At 38.3% G+C, this 12,647-nt stretch overlaps 1 protein-coding gene across 6 annotated transcripts in view; it reads left to right on the top strand.

Annotated features, from left to right (window-relative positions):
* LOC139763543 (syntaxin-7-like) overlaps positions 1-12,647 on the top strand; it is a 66,654-nt gene that overhangs the window by 17,611 nt on the left and 36,396 nt on the right. For all 6 annotated transcript variants that reach the window (XR_011716191.1, XM_071689744.1, XM_071689775.1 and 3 more), the window contains exons 2-7: positions 45-192; positions 2,267-2,336; positions 5,037-5,181; positions 5,345-5,441; positions 8,719-8,867; positions 10,107-10,262. Coding sequence is in view for 5 of the 6 variants with exons in the window: in XM_071689744.1 (XP_071545845.1) it covers positions 90-192; positions 2,267-2,336; positions 5,037-5,181; positions 5,345-5,441; positions 8,719-8,867; positions 10,107-10,262 (720 nt within the window). In the remaining variant the exon portion in view is untranslated. The remainder of the gene's footprint in view (positions 1-44; positions 193-2,266; positions 2,337-5,036; positions 5,182-5,344; positions 5,442-8,718; positions 8,868-10,106; positions 10,263-12,647) is intronic.

Here is a 12,647-nt window from a genome sequence, read left to right as displayed (position 1 = left end):
TTGTATTATTTATATGCTTACATTCATTCATATTTCCTTTTCAGGGCTTTACTTAATAGTTAAATAGCATCAGCAGCAGATAGTTGAAAATGGATGGTATGTCATCATACCAGAGTGGAGGCATCCGTAATGGTGACCTTCAGAAATATTCACACAGCATTGGTTCTAATATACAAAAGATTTCACAGAATGGTATGTCATATATAGTTTTGTGCATTATTCAGAGAAACTGGCTAAAACCTTCAAAGGTGGCAGGTGCTTCCACTTTTGAATATTGTGCTGTTTGTATTTATTATTAGTTTTATCTTTATCTCATTCTAAAGTTAGGCTTCCTCTTCTTTTTTTTGCTTTTACCAGTGCCACTCTCATTCATTGTATGTATTGTTCAGTGTGAGGAGCCAGGGGTTGACAGATTGCTTGTATAGTTTAAGTGTATAAAGGCAAGGGGGACAAAAGTTAATATTTGAATTACAGACGTATAAGCTGCTTGAGCATAAAATGTAAGTTACATGAGAGAGTGGTGATTGAGAGAGTGGTGGCATGCACCATGCATCAGACTTGGTAGGAATAGTATGACTTTGGGAATAAAAGAGGATATCAGGTGATCAGGTGTTTTCTTTCGAAAATCCGTGTGAGAAATACTCAGAGAAAGATAAGAATGGCATTTATGGATCTGGAGAAAGCATATGATGTAAGAAGGTTGATAGAAATGCTTTGAGGAAGGTGTTTTGAATATATTGTGTTAGAGGAAAACTACTAGAAGAAGCAAAGATTTTCAATCGAGAGTAAGGCATGTATGTGAAGTAGGAAGAAGGGAAGGTGATTGGTTCCAGGTGAAGTTGGGTCTGCAGCAAGGATGTGTGATGTTACCATGGCTACTTAATCTGTTTATGAGTGCGGCTGGTGGGTTTGCAGTATGTTTGGGGAGGGGGAGTCTTGGGAAATGAGTCTCTTGCTTTTTGCTCATGATGCTTCTCTGGTAGCATACTGAAGAGAGAAACTTTTGAAGCTGGTATTTTGGTATGGAAAAGTATATGAAAGGAAGCTGAGAGTTGATATAGATAAAAGTAAGGTTATAAAATCTAGGAGGAGAGAGTGAGTTGGAGTGTGAGTTTGAATGGAGGAAGTGGATAATTACAGATACCTGAAACTGTCCACTTTAAACCATAGGATGAGTGAGGGGGACTAAGGACCTGTATTTACTAAAGAATGTATGGAAAGGAAGGTCACTGATTGTGGTGGCAAGAATGGTTATTTGTGATGATAGAGTAGTCCTGACAGTTTTGTATGAACCATAATCCATCGATAAAAAAATGTAAGTGGGTGGATCTGTTGGAAATTAAATGCTTAAGGAAAATTATGTGGTGTGAGGAGAGTTAGATTTATTAAGTGAGAAATGATAAAGCATGCTGTAGTGATAAGAAGATGGTCTAGAGAGCTGAAGATGATGTGAAGAGTTGGTTTGGATATTTGGAGATGCTGACAAAGTTGGTATATGTGTTAGAAGCAAGGGAGGGGGGAGGTAGATAACAAATTGGAGGTGCATGGATGGAAAGAAAAATGCTTTAAAAGATCAGGGCCTGAACAGAAAGGAGGATATGAAGCATGCCTACAAAAGAGTGAATTGAAGGGATATCAGATACAGGGGACAGCATGCTGTCAGTGGGTTGAACTAGGGTATATGAAGCAGTAGGAGAAACTACAGAAATGGTTGTGGATAGGATGTTTTAGTTTCTGTGCATTATACTTGATAGTTAAAGAGTTGATGAGAGTAAGTGAAACCATTCTTTATATGTTCCTGGCACTACCTCACTATGCAGGAAATATTGAATAAATGTTAAAAAGTAACCTCCAAAGTTCTCATTATTCATGTGAGTGCCACTGTCTTGTAATCAAACTACCTTTATATCTGTTATTTTCTGCTTGGTTGCCATTTTTGTGCGATAGCCCAAGTACTCAATCTTGTACTCTTTCAGGTTTTCCTTAAGCTTGTTTAGTGTAATAAAGTGAATGCAGTGTACCATAAGATTATAATTTATGGCTTATTTAATTAAATGATTCTAGAAGATGAAAATGTATTTAATCAGTTTTTATACTATCAAAATTTATGTTAATCTATCAATATAAGCTAAATGAATGATTAGAGCATAGTATTTTGAATAATTTAATATTTATTATGAACATAGATTTTATTTGATCTCTTTATATACAATAAATGCAAAGTACTTGGTGCTTTGAATTGTGATTGTAAATATCTTTTTTTCAGTAAAGTCCATGCAGCAGCTGGTAAACCAGCTAGGGACAGATCAAGATAATCAGCAACTGCGAGCTCAGCTGTAAGTATCCATGACAAAAATTACTTGAATCAGTTAAAATTTTCACTATATATTTGAATCATGGTGAGGTGTGTTGTGCTTGGCAGAATGCATGTACAGTGCTATTATATCAAGGCAAAGGGGGATAAAGTTGAGTATTCAAACTAGACTAGGGAGGTACAAGTTTGGTGAGTGTACCTAATGAGTTGTATGGGAGGGTAGTGATTGATTGGGTAAAGGCATGTATAGAGCATCAGACTAGGGAGAAGCAGTGTGGTTTCACAAGTGGCAAAGGATGTGTAGACCAGGTGTTTGTTCAAAAGAATGTGTGAAAAATACTTAAGAGAAACATATGGATTTGTATGTGGCATTAAAAATACAGAGAAACAGGTGGATTTGTATGTGGCATTTTGGATCTGGAGAAAGCTGATGATATGGGTAATAGAGAGCCTTGTGGAAGTTTTTAAGAATTTATGTTGTTGGAGGAAAGCTTCTAGAAACGGTGAAAAGTTTTTATCAGATGTGTAAGACGTGTACAAGTAGGAAGAGAGGATAGTGAATAGTTTCAAGTGAATGTTGGTCTGTGGCTGTGGTGTGTAATGTCACTATGAATAGGGTGATGAGGGAAGTAAATGTGAGAGTCATGGAGAGAGGGATGTGTATGGAGTCTATAGATGAGAGGGCCTATAAAGTGATTCATTTGTTGTTTGTTGTTGGTACTGCACTGGTGGAAGAGTTCAGTGAGAATTTGCAGAAGTTGGTGCTGAATTTGGAAGAGTATCTGGAAGGAGGAAGTTGAGAGTAAATGTGAAGAAAAACAAGGTTATTAGGTTTATTGTGGTTGAGAGACAGGTTAGTTGGGATGTGAGTTTGAACAAAGGAAACTTCGAGGAAATGAAAAGTTTTAAATACCTGGGAGTAGACACAGCAATGAATGGATCATGGAATGGAAGTAAGTCTTGGGGTGGGTAGGGGACAAAGATTCTTGAGAGTGCTGAAGAATGTGTTGAAAGAGAGACCATTACCTGGGAGAGCATAATGGGTATGTTTGAAGGTATTATATTCCCAGCTATATTATATCAAGGCATGGGCAATAGAAATGGCTGTGCAGAAGAGGGTAGATAAGTTGGAAATAATATGTTGTGTAAGATGGTTCGAGAGAGATTTCATACTAAAAAGAGTGTGGTTCAGAGAGCTGAACAGGGTGTGCTGAAAATTTTGGTAAGGGCATATGAAGAGAATGAGTAAAGAAAGGTTGACAGTATGTGAAAGAAGAAAGCTGAGAGTAAATGTGAATAAGAGCAAGGTTATTAGGTACAGTAGGGTTGAGGGTCAAGTCAATTGGGAGGTAAGTTTGAATGGAGAAAAACTGGAGGAAGTAAAGTGTTTTAGATATCTGGGAGTGGATCTGGCAGCGGATGGAACCATGGAAGCGGAAGTGAATCATAGGGTGCGGGGAGGGGGCGAAAATCCTGGGAGCCTTGAAGAATGTTTGGAAGTCGAGAACATTATCTCGGAAAGCAAAAATGGGTATGTTTGAAGGAATAGTGGTTCCAACAATGTTGTATGGTTGCGAGGCGTGGGCTGTGGATAGAGTTGTGCGCAGGAGGGTGGATGTGCTGGAAATGAGATGTTTGAGGACAATATGTGGTGTGAGGTGGTTTGATCAAGTAAGTAATGTAAGGGTAAGAGAGATGTGTGGAAATAAAAAGAGTGTGGTTGAGAGAGCTGAAGAGGGTATTTTGAAATGGTTTTGGCACATGGAGAGAATGAGTGAGGAAAGATTGACCAAGAGGATATATGTGTCAGAGGTGGAGGGAACGAGGAGAAGTGGGAGACCAAATTGGAGGTGGAAAGATGGAGTGAAAAAGATTTTGAGTGATCGGGGCCTGAACATGCATGAGGGTGAAAGGCGGGCAAGGAATTGGATCGATGTGGTATACCGGGGTTGACGTGCTGTCAATGGATTGAATCAGGGCATGTGAAGCTCTGGGGTAAACCATGGAAAGTTTTGTGGGGCCTGGATTTGGAAAGGGAGCTGTGGTTTCGGTGCATTATTACATGACAGCTAGAGACTGAGTGTGAACGAATGTGGCCTTTGTTGTCTTTTCCTTGCGCTACCTCGCACACATGAGGGGGGAGGGGGATGTTATTCCATGTGTGGCGAGGTGGTGATGGGAATAAATAAAGGCAGACAGTATGAATTATGTACATGTGTATATATGTATATGTCTGTGTGTTTATATATATGTGTACATTGAGATGTATAGGTATGTATATTTGCGTGTGTGGACGTGTATGTATATACATGTGTATGGGGTGGGTTGGGCCATTTCTTTCGTCTGTTTCCTTGCGCTACCTCGCAAACGTGGGAGACAGAGACAAAGCAAAGTAAAATAAAATAAATATAAATAGATATATATATTTGTCTGGAATTGGAAAAAAGGTCGTGCTGTTACAGTCATATTTATCTCTTCTCTGTGTGATCATAGATTTAACTATAAAACTTTTTAATTTCGTTTTCAAACTTGGCTCATTAATTCTATTCATAATTCTTCACAACATATAGTACAGTAGTTATTTGTCCATGCCCTTTACCCAGATATGTAATTGTTTTACTTGATATGTAGAATGATGTGTATTAGGTATCTTAGAGGCACCAGTTTCAGGACCTCACAGGAGCATGAACCTTAATTCTGAATTACTGTATTTGACTTTCAGACACCAGGTTCAGCACTACACCGGAGGTTTGGCTAAGGACACAACTGTAGAATTGCGTTTATTCAAATCCTTAGCTGTTCCCCATGGCCAAGATTCTCGAACTTGGCACATGCAAACAGAACGACTCACTAGGGAGTTTTCTCAGGTAAGGCTGCAGGCGTTCTTAATCTGATTATAAGTTATACAAGAGAATTAATTATTCATAACATTTTTAGGTTGAATTTTGTATATTTGTGAAGGAAAAAGTGATTTTATTATCAGAACTGGTGTAGCTTTTTGTAAGTACCTCCATATGTCTTCCTTTTCAGGCCCTCAGTGACTTCCAGAATGCTCAGCGATTGGCAGCATCTAAAGAAAAAGAAGCGCTGAATAAAGCTAGAGCTGATTCAGATGCTCATTTCTTTGGTTAGTCCAAGTTTCATTTATCTTCAGTTGGTATTTTAACCTCCGAGGAAGTATAGTTATTCTTGATAGATTGAAGAACAATAGCATGTTTGACATAACATTATGCACTTTGCAGTCATATTTTTTTTCATACTTGATCGCTGTTTTCTGCATTAGCAAGATAGCACCAGGAACAGACGAAGAAAGGCCGCATTTGCTCACATCCATTCTCAATCTGTCATGTGTGGTACATTGAAACCACAGCTCCCTATCCACAGCCATGCACCACAGACCTTTCCATACACATATGTATTTTTTTCTAAACCCAGTTACCCTCTTATCCTTAGCAAGGTAGGATCAGGAGCAAGCAAACAATGACCTCACATGCACACCTCCAGTTTCTAGGTGTCATTTTTAATGCACCATATGCAGAGCCTGGTGAGTCAGTTGTTTGCAAAGGACACATCTCTGATGGGAGATTTGAGTGAGAAACTGCAGAAACTGGTGTTTGAGCTTGGGAGATTGCATGAAAGGAGGAAATTAAGAATTGATATGAATAGAAATAAGATTATGAGGCTCACCAGAATCTAGAGGATGTGGAGTGTCCCAGATACCTGGGAGTGGACATGGCAGTAGATCCAGCATGGAAATTAAAGTTAACCATATGATAGGTGAAGGAACAATGGACTTGTGTGCATTCAGAAGTGTGTGAAAAGGGAGGTCACTGTCTGTGAGCAGAAAAGTGGTTATGCTTGATGGTGTAGTTTTCTCAGCAGTGTTGTGTGGGTATGAGCCCTAAATGCAGAAGAATGGAAAGGGATGGAAGTGTTGGAAATCAAATGCTTAGGACGTTGTGTGGTGTAGGAAAGGTTGATCATGTAAGGAATGACATGAGAGGTGTGCCAATAAACTGAATATTATTGAGAGCTGAATATGGTGTCATGAAATAATTTGGGCACAGGGAGAGTATGAGTGAAGAGATACTAAGAAAATTTAAGTGTCAGAAGTGGAGACTGGAATGATGATGATTTAACTCATGGTGAACTGAGTAATAATGGATATATGAGTGTACATTGGTAGGTTTTCTATATATGCTAAACTTAAACTTGTTTCCATCCCTATGGATCCTGCAATCTAAAAATGGTAACATATCATCATTTTCATTCTCTACAGTAAATTTGATGGAAGGTACTAAATTGTTAAATAAAGGGAGAAATGTTAATTTTCATTTGTTGACCAAATTGCATTAGGAGGTAAGATATCCTTTAGTAACTTTGTTTCAAAGAATTCCATATAAAGATTACCTAATACAGGTGAAAGAGGGTTGCCCATTGCCATACCAAATTTTTTAGCATGATATTCCCTGTTAAATTGAAATAGTCTTTTGTACACAATTTTATCAATTCAGTAGAAACAGACTTTGAAACAGGTAAATGAATATCATTCAATACATCAAATAAATATTCCAAAAGGTCATCAACTGGAACTTTTGTGAACAGAGATGAAACATCAAAGCTAACCAATTTGAAATCAAAATTATTAAGCTTGTTAACTAAATCTACATTGTTCATATTATAATTTGATATTTTACCCACTAATGGACTTACTAAAGAAACTAACCACTTTGACAATTTATATGTGATGGAACCCACTGAACTCTGTAGATCTTGCTGGAAAATTTGTTTTATGTGTTTTGATAAGTCCATACATGTATGGCAATGATGGGTACAGAGATGGCAAACTTTTGATTAGAGAACTGTGACCTTTCAACAACAACTTCAGTTCTGTATTGAAATGGTGTGAGGTGGTTTGACTGAGTAAGAGATGTGTGGTAATAAAAAGACTGTGGTTGAGAGAGCAGAAGAGGGTTTGTTGAAATGGTTTACACATACGGGAGAATGAGTAAAGAAAGGTTAACAAAGAGGATATATGTGTCAGAGGTGGAGGGAACTAGGAGAAGCAGAAGAGCAAATATATACTTGCTGTCACTGAACTGAATCTGGGCTTGTGAAGCATACAGGGTAAGCCATGGAAAGGTCTGTGGGGCCTGGTTATGGATTGGGAACTGAGGCTTCAATGTATTGCACACCACAGCTGGAGAATAAATGTTCACATATGTAGCCTTTCTTCATCTGTTCCTGTTGCTACTTCACTAACACAGGAAATGGTGATTGAATATGAAAAAAGAAAAAAATATATATATGAATAAGTATAACTATGTAGATTGGGCCCAAAATGCACAGTAGTGCAATGTATGGGGAAGCAGAAAGCAAGAATGTTGATGAATGAACAAGATATGTGATAATGGGTACTTGCTGTTCCTAGCTTGTTGTAAAATTTCATGTATTTTTTCTACATTCATCTCTAACCAGCTTGCAGAATTCTGCATCAAACACATCTTTTTATTTTTTTTTTTCAACATATTTGCCATTTTCCATGTCAGCGAGGTAGTATCAAGAATACATGACTGAGCCTAAGAGGGAAAAATCCTCACTTGGTCCCCTTCTCTGTTCCTTCCTTTGGAAAGAATGAGTAAGGAAAAGTTAACAAAGAGGATATATGTGTCAGAGGTGGAGGGAACAAGAAGCAGGAGACCAAATATACAGGGTAAACCATGGAAAGGTCTATGGGGCCTGGTTATGGATTGGGACATGAGGCTTCAGTGTATTGCATACCACAGCTGGAGAATGAATGTGCGCATATGCAGCCTTTCTTCGTCTGTTCCTGTTACTACCTCACTAACACAGGAAATGGTGATTGAATATGAAAAAAGAAAAAAAAATATATATGAATATGTATAACTATGTAGATTGGACCCAAAATACACAGTAGTGCAATGTATGGGGAAGCAGAAAGCAAGGTTGTTGATGAACAAACAAGATATGTGATAATGGGTACTTGCTGTTCCTGGCTTGTCATAAAATGTCATGTATTTTTTCCACATTCATCACTAACCATGATTATAACTTCTGTCACAGTACAGGTAAAGGTAGCCATTGACTATATATGGTTATTAAGCCAGCTTGCAGAATTCTGCATCAAACACATCTTTTTATTTTTATTTTTTCAACATATTTGCCATTTTCCGTGTCAGCAAGGTAGTATCAAGAATACATGAATGAGTCTAAGAGGGAAAAATCCTCACTTGATCCCCTTCTCTGTTCCATCTTTTGGAAAGTTTTTATATCCTTGTGATTGCATACTAAAACTTGTACCTTTTTTTGTTTTTACTGCTCCTGTGCTTAGAGTAAACATGAAGTAACCTGCTGCTTTTTTGACTTGATAAAATTATATTCAGATGATCCTCATCATGGAGCAGCCCTCCTGGATCTTGGGGACACAGGCAACAAAGGTCGGTCACAACAATCCCAAATGCAGATTCAAATGGAGCAGGAGCAAGAAATGCAAGCACTCCAGGAACGAGAGACACAGATACGCCAGTTAGAGGTAAGCTTTTTACAGGATTTTATAATATGGCTAATAATACAGTGCACCTGGTAATTTAGACAGATGATAATTGATGGTAGTGAAATAGCTTTTGAAGTAAACATAATAGGATTTATTTGTAATCTTTTTGATAATGTTTTCTCAAAAATAAGTGCTACTGTGAACCAAGTATTTATCATTTCAAAAACGTTTACCTACTAGACATATTTCTTTGTCCAATTTTGTTTGTTCAACAATCTAACCCTTTCCTTGGCTGCCCATTTACATAGTATGCTTGTATGCATTTGTTTTAGTTGAATAACTTCTCCAAGCACTGCTATAAAAAGCATATTTCTATTTGTACACTAGAGAATCAGCTTTCTTGGCACCCTCAAGATGAACAAGAAACAGAGCTAGCAGTAGCTGCACATAAGATATTCATGTTAGAAGATTTTTCGGCTATTTTTTGGTTTTGCATTATTTCTCATTACATGTATTTCTGTGTAAATGATTGCTGTATGGTACTTTATGTACTTTATACTAAATTTAATGGCAACAATAGAATTACAGTAAGTTTGTTGGGTTACATACTCTATTGCATATTGCAGTAATTCAAATTTATGGTCTTACATTTTTTCTATTTTCATTTATGATAATATTGTGTACACCAAATGGTAAATCTCATACCAACATTTATAAATAAAGTTTGTTGATCACCACTGTAGGTATTCATGGCAGTCAGCAGACTTAATTCATACTGGTAATGTTGCCATAAGATATACTAATTGGCATATATAGTACCATGGAACAACAATTTAAAAAAAAATGCACATAAGGCAAAAGTAAGACATAAAAAATTTCATTTATCGTTAATGTTTAAGAGCAACTGATTGCTTTTTCACTGCCTGGTTATACGGAATATTTCTTTTTACCTGTTTTTTTTTGTTTTACTTGATTTTTATGCTGCATTATCTTATCTGCCTATCCATATATATCTCTGATGCCTGTTCCCTTGGGGAACTCCCCTCAAGGGGGTGGCCATGGCAAAAGAGTCTCAACTTATCCCTAACCAGCACACATCTTGTCAGTGACTGCCATTTAATCCAAGTCTTACTCTCAATCATCAAACAGAATGTCATTATCGTCTCCATACTGGAACTGGAGTAGTTTCTATTCTGTTCCACCATGGTGCAGCTGTATGCTGCACTCTTTTGAAGGTTGTTTAGTTTCTTAATCTGTATGTGCCTTTTCCCCTTTCAGTCTGACATCATGGATGTTAATCAGATCTTCAAAGATTTAGCGACAATGGTTCATGAGCAGGGAGAGGTTGTTGACTCAATTGAAGCAAATGTGGAGGCTGCTCAGGTTCATGTTTCCCAAGCATCTGGACAGCTTTCACAAGCTAGGCAATATCAGGTTTGTCTTTGTTTTGTGTTTTTGGTTGATATATTTGTACCTTCAGGTATTAGGCATCTGTTCTTCTATCAGCAGATTGAAAGCATTGTGTAAGTCTTGCTTACTTTATCTTCTTTTTAATAACATTTAGAGGAGGCATGTTTTCTGTTTCATGTCCACATTGGTACCTAGAACAAAAAGATGACATTTCTGACGTCTCCAACGTATTTATTACATACCTTTTCAAACAAACGTTTTTACATGGGCAAGCCAATCATAATCTTGAAAAATTAATGCGTCAGTCATTACATTCACCTGGGAAATTTAACACACATCTTAGGACTGCCGGATTCATTCATATTCACCTGTCATGCAAATGGACAGGAGTGATGACTATATAATTAGCATTGTGTATGATTCTTGGTGAGGTGCCTGAGGATTGGTGGAATGCTTGCATAGTGCCATTGTACGAAGGCAAAGGGGATAAGAGTGAGTGCTCAAATTACAGAGGTATAAGTTTGTTGAGTATTCCTGGTAAATTATATGGGAGGGTATTGATTGAGAGGGTGAAGGCATGTACAGAGCATCAGATTGGGGAAGAGCAGTGTGGTTTCAGAAGTGGTAGAGGATGTGTGGATCAGGTGTTTGCTTTGAAGAATGTATGTGAGAAATACTTAGAAAAACAAATGGATTTTTATGTAGCATTTATGGGTCTGGAGAAGGCATATGATAGAGTTGATAGAGATGCTCTGTGGAAGGTTTTAAGAATATATGGTGTGGGAGGCAAGTTGTTAGAAGCAGTGAAAAGTTTTTATCGAGGATGTAAGGCATGTGTACTTGTAGGAAGAGAGGAAAGTGATTGGTTCTCAGTGAATGTAGGTTTACGGCAGGGGTGTGTGATGTCTCCATGGTTGTTTAATTTGTTTATGGATGGGGTTGTTAGGGGGGTGAATGCAAGAGTTTTGGAAAGAGGGGCAAGTATGCAGTCTGTTGCGGATGAGAGAGCTTGGAAAGTGAGTCAGTTGTTGTTCACTGATGATACAGCGCTGGTGGCTGATTCATGTAAGAAACTGCAGAAGCTGGTGACTGAGTTTGGTAAAGTGTGTGAAAGAAGAAAGTTAAGAGTAAATGTGAATAAGAGCAAGGTTATTAGGTACAGTAGGGTTGAGGGTCAAGTCAATTGGGAGGTAAGTTTGAATGGAGAAAAACTGGAGGAAGTAAAGTGTTTTAGATATCTGGGAGTGGATCTGGCAGCGGATGGAACCATGGAAGTGGAAGTGAATCATAGGGTGGGGGAGGGGGCGAAAATTCTGGGAGCCTTGAAGAATGTTTGGAAGTCGAGAACATTATCTCGGAAAGCAAAAATGGGTATGTTTGAAGGAATAGTGGTTCCAACAATGCTGTATGGTTGCGAGGCGTGGGCTATGGATAGAGCTGTGCGCAGGAGGGTGGATGTGCTGGAAATGAGATGTTTGAGGACAATATGTGATGTGAGGTGGTTTGATCGAGTAAGTAATGTAAGGGTGAGAGAGATGTGTGGAAATAAAAAGAGTGTGGTTGAGAGAGCAGAAGAGGGTGTTTTGAAATGGTTTGGTCACATGGAGAGAATGAGTGAGGAAAGATTGACCAAGAGGATATATGTGTCAGAGGTGGAGGGAACGAGGAGAAGTGGGAGACCAAATTGGAGGTGGAAAGATGGAGTGAAAAAGATTTTGTGTGATCGGGGCCTGAACATGCAGGAGCATGAAAGGCGTGCAAGGAATAGAGTGAATTGGATCGATGTGGTATACCGGGGTCGACGTGCTGTCAATGGATTGAACCAGGGCACGTGAAGCGTCTGGGGTAAACCATGGAAAGTTGTGTGGGGCCTGGATGTGGAAAGGGTGCTGTGGTTTCGGTGCATTATTACATGACAGCTAGAGACTGAGTGTGAACGAATGGGGCCTTTGTTATCTTTTCCTAGCGCAACCTCGCACACATGAGGGGGGAGGGGGATGTTATTCCATGTGTGGTGAGGTGGCGATGGGAACAAATAAAGGTAGACTATGAATTATGTACATGTGTATATATGTATATGTCTGTGTGTTTATATATATATGTACATTGAGATGTATAGGTATGTATATTTGCGTGTGTGGACGTGTATGTATATACATGTGTATGTGGGCGGGTTGGGCCATTCTTTCGTCTGTTTCCTTGCGCTACCTCGCTAACACGGGAGACAGCGACAAAGCAAAATGAATAAATATAAATAATAAAGCAAAATAAGAAAAAAAAATAATTGCTGTCTTTTGTTTTAAATGTCCTAATTTCTAATTAGATCATACATAAGATACCTGAATGCAGATTAATTGTAATGTTGAGGCATTAACTCTTACACAATAGGATATGTTCAGAAATCCCATC

The sequence above is a fragment of the Panulirus ornatus genome, chromosome 3 (assembly GCF_036320965.1).
Source record: "Panulirus ornatus isolate Po-2019 chromosome 3, ASM3632096v1, whole genome shotgun sequence".
Classification (NCBI taxonomy): Eukaryota; Metazoa; Arthropoda; class Malacostraca; order Decapoda; family Palinuridae; genus Panulirus; species Panulirus ornatus.
The sequence above is the reverse complement of the archived record's forward strand: the minus strand, read 5'-3'. Positions and strand labels throughout refer to the sequence as shown.